Source organism: Culex quinquefasciatus, chromosome 1, assembly GCF_015732765.1.
Source record: "Culex quinquefasciatus strain JHB chromosome 1, VPISU_Cqui_1.0_pri_paternal, whole genome shotgun sequence".
Taxonomy (NCBI): domain Eukaryota; kingdom Metazoa; phylum Arthropoda; class Insecta; order Diptera; family Culicidae; genus Culex; species Culex quinquefasciatus.
Window position 1 is genome coordinate 53,216,432 of NC_051861.1, and position 8,247 is coordinate 53,224,678.

An 8,247-nucleotide genomic window follows, 5' to 3' on the forward strand; every position below is an offset into this window, starting at 1 on the left:
CTTTTTCTCTACAGCAGCGTCAGACACAGACACAGACACAAAGGGGGTGAGGAGGGAAAATCTGGTGCACACACAAAGAAAAGACGAGACTCTGCACGGAGAAAAAAGAGTTCCCAAAATCGTGAACAAGCGTTCATGAAAATGGGAACCACGAACAAAGTGTTCAAATTTCATGGTACGTTTTTCAAAATCGTACCATGGGATTTGAACACTTTGTTCGAGGTTCCCATTTTCATGAACGCTTGTTCACGATTTTGGGAACTCTTTTTTCTCCGTGTGCCACAAAACGGTATGAACTGCGCTATTTTTTCACACTGCTATTTTCCAGAACAATATTCAAAACGAGGGCCCTTTTTCGCCAACCTTTTCCTATGAATATTTCACACTTTGGACACAGATTTTGACCCCAACGATGCTCGTTCGTCACAGTCCACAATAGTAGCAAAGATGGGCAGATGGAACTATTTTTATAAAAACGACGTTACCACTAAAGAAGAAATACACAGCTTTAATCGAGTATTCGCACGACAGGCAGTGAAGGTTCGCGAATCGCTATAGCAAAACTGACCGTCGTCGGACGACTGTTTGCACAACAAGTGTCACCACAGCTTCACCAGATTATCACGTATGGACCTAACCTAGCGTCAATTGGGGAGCAGACCAGCCGACCCGTAATCCACTTTAGAGAGTCCACCTTCTTTTTTTGTTTATACTGCACCGCGCAAAATTGTCGCCCGCCGTACGAACAATGCTGATGCTGATAGGAGCAGATATGATAACAGATTTAGGAAGCACTCATAAAAACTGCCGTTTGGACTGTGTGCGAGGGAATTTTCGTTTTGCCAAGTTGCCTAACGCCTCTTTTCGGATTACAACGCATGCGTGATCGCAGTTTGCGGGCATTCTCGTAGATGGCACTCGTTGAAGTCACCTTTGAAAAGCTCTGGAATGATTAAAAAGCTTATGGTGAAGCATTTGTATCCTGATTCATGTTTTAGTCTCAGAAAGCATCTTTGAATGGAGAAGCACGATACTTAGTTAGGGCACTTTAACACTTAATGGACACTTTTCCGATATTAATTTGTTTTTTTTTCAGTTCCCGTGTTTAAATCAGATCAAATCATATGAATTTGCTTAGCACGAAATCTTTTAAAGCTATATTTTTTTACAACAAGTGCTTATTTTTTCTTTTAAAAATGGCTGTTGGCAAATCGCAAATGTTACTGAATTTGACTTATTTTGTAAATAACCTGAAGTGTAAACGGGTTTTCCATATGTCCAAAAGAGAAAAAAGACAAAACTCTGGGGTGTGGATAACTAAATATTCTCGTGAATGGAATTCAGATGAAAAGCATTCTGACAAATAATGTTTGGGGAATAATATACACTATGCTTTTTTGTTAACTATTTTCGACAGGTCGTCAGCTGTGTGCTATCTTGTGACAACGACCACTAGTACTCTTCGAGAAAATCGATTTTTAAAGTTTGATGATAAATATTTTCAAAACTATGAATGGTAGAACCAAACCTATTGAAGCAATCGGTTCGTATACTATCGCTTCACAAACGCTCCAAGTTTCAACTACATACACCAGTTAAAAGATAAGGTAAATTATGTAATCAAAAATCTGAAAAGCACGTGTCACAAGTGTGTTTCGAAAGTAAAATTGTACTACATGTCACAAGTGTGCACAGAATTTCCATACAAACTAAAATAGACTTAAATCAATAGTTTAACTGACTTAATTAGTATATTTCAAAAACAAAAGATTGCATTGCCTTCAGAAAATGTGTATCAACATAAATTTGTGAAAAACAAGAATTTTTTTCCACATTTTCCTTCACCATGTTTGACGTGTCACAAGTGTGCACGAACATTTTGATGATAAATTGGTCTATGTCACAAGTATGTATTGCGATATCCAGGAAACGGAAGTTAGTTTCCAAAATCGGGTTAAAGCATCTTAAAGTGTTTGTTAAGTACAGTAAAACGTCACCATTAACTCATTTTCGACCAAAATGGTCTATGTCACAAGATAGCACACAGCGGACGAGGTGTTGGAATTTCGATCGATCGTTTTAGGATTGGTTTAGGATAGTTTGAGCAACGTAACCTAGTGGTAACGCTTCCACCTTGTAAACAGTAGATCGAGGCTCACATCCTTTCTCGGACCAACTCAACTGATGATTGTTTCCCCTCCTGGATTCGATTGCTTAGTAATGGGAAGGAAATGTATCATCACAAGCTGAACGCTTTCACACCACCTTAGGGAAGACAACTATGGAATGTTAAAATTTACTTCAAAACATGTTAACATAAGTTGAGTAAAAACTGCCACTGAATCCGTTTTGTAAATATCGCCCCCGACACTCTTCAAGGGTGTTCTTTCTAGGGGACCTGGTAGAAGATAACTTTTTAAAAAATAACGAAGAAACTAGTACAAATATCAATTTCCAAATTTAAATTAGGTTCTCTTAATTTTTTTAGGCAGACTGTAGTAGTACAGCAAACAAGTTATGCGACACATCTTGCGATAACCTAGGCGCAATTTAATTTTACTGGATTAAAAAAACAACGCAACTCTAAGCGTTTTCTACACTTCAAATCTGTAACAACATTTGTTCAAGTATGGCCTACAAACCACAGTTGTTGAAAATAATCGAATGTGTTGCCAAAGTGCATAAACAATCAACATGAAAGGGTTTAATCCCATTTCATGTTCAAAGGCTTCGTCCAATCAAGCTCATATTTGGTATTTAAGCTCAATTCACCCACAGGAACGAACCCCTGAATGCCCACAAACTAATCATTTTTGTTACATCATAAACCAAGCGCCTCCATTGAATTAAAAACTAGGAATAAGATTATGGAGGCGGTGGGTTACTTAGAATTATTTCGAACCATTTATAATTAAAATTTAAGCTATTATTTTCTGCAGGGAAATTAAGGGGTTACATACATGTAAAAAATCTCAAAAAATCATATTTCCGATTATTTATTAAATCCCTTCAAAAGATTATTTCCAACCACTCCTGAAAGTTGCATATGGATGTTTCATGATTTAAGTGAGTAAGAGATGATTTAAGTTTAAAGTTTTGCCATGCGCAAAGCGAACCTTCAAACTTTGTGGGCCTCTTTCTCAAAACACTGAGTTGATTTGTGGGTGCCACGAGATCTCGAGATGGGATGGACCAAATTGGCTGAAATTTGGAGTCTCTCACAACAAATCCCGTGTGTTGGGCGAAGCCCGATTTTGAAATTTAGGTTTTTATAAAATTACAAAAATCAAAAACTGCCAATGAGCTGCTACTCCGTTATTGACGGATCAGCTGAAGTTAAACAATGAATCAAAAATGATCAGTGGGAGCCAACCATCCGTTCACTGTTTAACCTCTGAAGATCCCTTCTTTATTAGTCAATACCGGCGCCCTCCCAAGAAGCCTGCAGTTCAACGAAAGGGAGGAATGTTAGTCCGATAGTTGAAGTTGCAGACTCATCAAGCACACAGTTTTTCGCTATATACTTGTTGATACCGCTTGAGACCGTTGAATCCACAGCATCTCCTTCAAGCATCACGTGATTAATTTTTTTGGGTTAGTAGGATAAGGTATTGGCTTTTCGATGCCTCCCGAGCTACGACGCTATGGGGAGGACTTTCATAACAGACCCGTCGGCGAGCCTTCCGAGCAACGATGCTATGGGAAGGTCTTTCTGGTTAACACACAAAATCACTCACACACAGTTATTTCGCTCCACTATTAACTCGACTATCCAAATTGTCAGTGCGTCTTTCAATCATTATATAGAAATGGCTTTTTCACAGCAAAAAACAATAAAACCTTATTCGAAAAATTTAAGCACAATCCACCCGACGCCGTGCCTTCCTATCAACGATGATATAGGAAGGGCTTTGAAAATCACAAAACAATTAATTAAGATCACAAAAAAATCACAAAAAACACCAATTACTCAACGAAAATTACGCTCAAGACACAAACTATTCAGTAAGTCATGCTATTATTCGATTACCACAATCACTCACCCCATACGAATAGCGACACAAAAACACACAAAAAAAAATAACCTGAATAATCACGATTTCGCGTCCCCACTTCCAGCGCACCAATGATGCTATTATTCGATTATCACAATCACTCACCCCATACGAATAGCGACACAAAAACACACAAAAAAAAATAACCTGAATAATCACGATTTCGCGTCCCCACTTCCAGCGCACCAATAATGCTATTATTCGATTACCACAATCACTCACTCCATACGAATAGCGACACAAAAGCACACCAAAAAATTAACCTGAATAATCACGACTTCGCGTCCCCACTTCCAGCGCACCAATGATGCTATTATTCGATTATCACAATCACTCACTCCATACGAATAGCGACACAAAAGCACACCAAAAAATTAACCTGAATAATCACGACTTCGCGTCCCCACTTCCAGCGCACCAATGATGCTATTATTCGATTATCACAATCACTCACCCCATACGAATAGCGACACAAAAACACACAAAAAAAAATAACCTGAATAATCACGATTTCGCGTCCCCACTTCCAGCGCACCAATAGAGTTATCTAAGCCCGATCTCACGCTCACTAGCGCGTCATTTGTTTTGCTGGCCGGTACAAAATTTAACCTCAATCTTTTTCGTGTACGTTCACGCAATACATGCGCACGTAGATAACTCTATAATGCTATTATTCGATTACCACAATCACTCACTCCATACGAATAGCGACACAAAAGCACACCAAAAAATTAACCTGAATAATCACGACTTCGCGTCCCCACTTCCAGCGCACCAATGATGCTATTATTCGATTACCACCTAGGTTTTTAAAAAATTACAAAAATCAAAAACTGTTGATTTTTGACATGAAAAACACAAAAATATTTTTATCTTTTTTTTAAATAAACTTTTTGAAAATCGGCCTTCGTCATGCACACAGGACCCGTTAAGTGAGTCTTCACGAAAATTTTGAGCAAATTTGGTCAACGTAGTGTTGAGATATCGTGGCACACGTTTTTTTGAAACTGCTAACAAATGTCTTGATATTTATTGTGTCAATAGATGAAAATGTATATTTTTATGCCTTGCAAACAAATAAAAAAAATTTAGTGTGTGCTCATACCAACCCTTGACGTTTTTGCCAATTTACATGTATGTAACCGCTTAACTAGAACTTAATTCTCTAGGTTGAAACAGTTTCGGGAAACCAAATTCTTTTAGCCAATGATAAAAATCAACAGTTACGTCAGTGACTTTGAAAATGTAAAGCTGTGTTATTAAACAAAACATAGAACTACCCAGTTATTTGATTTTTTTTATAATCACACTAAATAAATGTTGTCAATCTATTATATCACACTCCATTAGTGGGTTTACACGATTTTATGTTCTTTTGATGGGCCAAGAGACAGCAGGTTTAATTGGCATTGATTTGGAAAACAAAGCCACTATCAAGTTTTGTTTAGTGAAGTTGAAACCAATATTAATTTATCTCTCAGACTAATTATTTGTGAAATGAAGTTATGATTCTCCGGTATCTTTTTTTTACAAAATTGTTCATGATGAAGAAATTGTAACGGAACATGTGATATTTTTAGAATGTAAACAAATTGATAGTCCAGGGATTTTTTATAATCTCTTTATACATATACTTTTATTAAAAACTTAAAAAAGAAATTAATAATAACCGCTCCCATACTAGATGTCATTATAAATTATCAAAGTTTAATTTGTTAACGTGCTGATGTTGATAAAACGCAGATGTTTGTTTTCTTTCTTACTTCGTCGATGTTGTTAATCGTTCAGATAGTATATTTCCCTGGACGTTTGGTGGTGGTTCTTTGTTTGTTGTTAAGAAATCATATAACCATCATACATTCTCTGCAATCAGAATCAACTGCAGAAGCTTGGTCTAATATGCTTATGGTTTATGGTCACACAATCTCTGAAGAAATGCTATAAAGTGAAAAGTAGAAAAACATTAGTTTAAACTTGCATTATAATCTATGATAATCAAAAGCTAAGCAAATAAGTGATGAAATTTAACAAAAAATAGGTTAATTAACTATGTGAAATAAACGAAAACCACTGTGAACACAGTGTGGTATGACATGGCACAGCAGCAAATCACGATTCAAAATTCTAAAAATAAACTTTCTGCGCCAAATTTTTAACTCACGCAGAAGTGAAAGAGCAACAGATTTTTCTAGATTTTCATGATGTGCCGCGTGCTAAAAATAACTGAAAAATAAGTTGGACCAAATACTAACGCATTACCACATTGGAATGTGGGCGAGACCAACTACATACATGTATGAAATAATAAGTGGTGAGAGGTGTGATATTTATATGAATAATTTGCGAATGAAGCGTCAAAGTGAGGAGATCAATACTTACGAATACTCTTACATATTACTTGTTGGTAAATTAAGTTATTGAAAGGTGTTGGATGTAACGTTTAGTGGTTGATGACGATCATGTTGTCCATCATTTTCTTCAGGAAGGCTGTTATCACAAAATTTCGTTGAACACATTTGACACAAAGTATTAGAAAATACACAAACGCCGGGACGATGATGTAACAGGAACACAAATTATGGAAAGACACATGGAAGGCATAGGAAATATGTTAAGATATACATCTTACTAATCCAACGATTTTGTGGTTTTAACAATAATCTTATTTCTTTTGAATGAACTTGATTGATTATTGAGACATGAACCACATAAAGGTCCATAGTTTTGATCAAATAGAAATCAAAATACTCACGGGCATATGGGATGTTGCCGTCATCATCCTCGGGGTCCATGCAATCCTTGAAGACATCGTCGAGCTCATCACGGTCGAGCTTCTCACCTGTTTAGTGCAAAGAAAATTATAAGAACTTATGAAACCTTCGGATGAAATAAAAAATCTCACCCAGAGCGAGTAAGCTATGCTCCAGCTCAGCCAGCAGCATGGTGCCGTTCTCCTCTTTGTCGTACAACTTCAGACACTCGAGGAAGTCCTCGTAGCAACCCATGTCCTTCTCCTTCTTGACCTGAGCGTAGATGGGGAGGAACTCGTCCAGCTTGACCTTCTTCTCTCCGCGCTTCTTGGTTCCACCCATCTTGCCGATGAGTTCCAGAGTTGGGTTCAGGTTCAGGGCACGCAGAGCCGGTCCGATGTCCATGGCATCCATAGAACCGCTGCCATCCCAATCGTAGACGGAGAACACGAACTTCGCCTCTGCACAAAGTTAATAAATGATTAAGAATATGAGGGCAGGGTTCAAAATTCACGATCTGTTTATAGAAAGTCTGGAAACCTCGCTTCAACCGAGTTTCTGCACCATGTGAGTTCTAATTTTAGAGATTATATTCAAGGCACGACTAGTTCTTCCACATTTAACTGTAACCACTGCTCACTTATAATAGAACTTTAAATCAGTCGAATTTCCGGACTTATATTTTTAACTATAATAGTTTATTTCCATAGCACACTGATTGAATCACATTTCCAGACATTAGCTTTAATCCACCATTCTGACTTGAATCTAGATACTTACTTTCGACTTCAACGTCCTTCAGGTCTGCCTGCAAGGGGAGAAGACAAAGCGTATTCCATTAGAATGTGTATTTAGCTCACAGTTATCCACATAATCTACGTTTGTTCAAATTATTTCGGAACTAGAACACTTTGAAACTTTATCACACATCAGTCCAAAGAATTGCAAGTCCACTAGTAATACTTTTATCCAACATTTTTCAAACTCGGGAGCACTCACCATTGTGATCTTGTGTAGCTCGCGGATCGCCGTAGACTCAACTGAGGAACGATTCTAAACCACGGTTCACGACGATGTAAAACTAGTGCGAGTTATATTTGGCCACTGCAAAGCCGAATTTGGCGCAGGAAACCTTGAGCTCGCGCACGTCCAATCCGTACCTCGGCACCGGTCGGCATGCGCAGTAGGCCGCAACTTTCCAATGAGCCAAACCAGCCGGTCGAGACATTTCATTCAAAGCCTCCTACGAACGTAACTTCTCCCATTTTCCCATGCCGGACCCACTGCGGCGAGAAAATCCGGTGCCCGGTGATATGTGCGAAGACGATCCCTATCTCTTTTCCTCACTTTGCAGACCCATGATGTTTTTCTCTCATACACGGTAGCATCGAAGGTTTATCAACGGTCACACAGGTCTTGTTTTTCTTGTTCCCTAAAGTCCA

General features: G+C 38.1%; 1 protein-coding gene across 3 annotated transcripts; it reads right to left on the reverse strand.

Moving 5' to 3' along the window:
- Positions 1 to 5,651: 5,651 nt before the first annotated feature.
- Positions 5,652 to 7,924, reverse strand: LOC6046478 (myosin light chain alkali). Of its 3 annotated transcripts, none has more exons than XR_005276547.1 (6): positions 7,805 to 7,924; positions 7,586 to 7,613; positions 6,958 to 7,266; positions 6,808 to 6,894; positions 6,435 to 6,542; positions 5,652 to 5,993 (listed from the first exon to the last, which is right to left on the reverse strand). XR_005276547.1 is itself a non-coding variant. In XM_038248540.1 (6 exons), the coding sequence occupies exons 1-5, from the start codon at positions 7,805 to 7,807 to the stop codon at positions 6,496 to 6,498; spliced, it is 474 nt and encodes a 157-aa protein (XP_038104468.1). In that variant the 5' UTR covers positions 7,808 to 7,924; the 3' UTR covers positions 5,652 to 5,993; positions 6,447 to 6,495. The 3 variants fall into 3 exon arrangements, 2 of the variants coding, with proteins under 2 accessions (XP_038104468.1, XP_001863668.1); XM_038248540.1 differs by having other exon boundaries at positions 6,447 to 6,542; XM_001863633.2 differs by lacking the exon at positions 6,435 to 6,542 and having other exon boundaries at positions 5,663 to 5,993.
- Between the last annotated feature and the right edge of the window lie 323 nt (positions 7,925 to 8,247).

Excerpts from the sequence above, each read along its gene's own strand:
- LOC6046478 (XM_038248540.1), bottom strand. Across the intron at positions 6,895-6,957 it reads GCATAGCTTACTCGCTCTGG|GTGAGAAGCTCGACCGTGAT; the intron begins GTGAGATTTTTT and ends TGCACTAAACAG. Across the intron at positions 6,543-6,807 it reads CGGCAACATCCCATATGCCC|CCTTCCTGAAGAAAATGATG; the intron begins GTGAGTATTTTG and ends TTGTGATAACAG.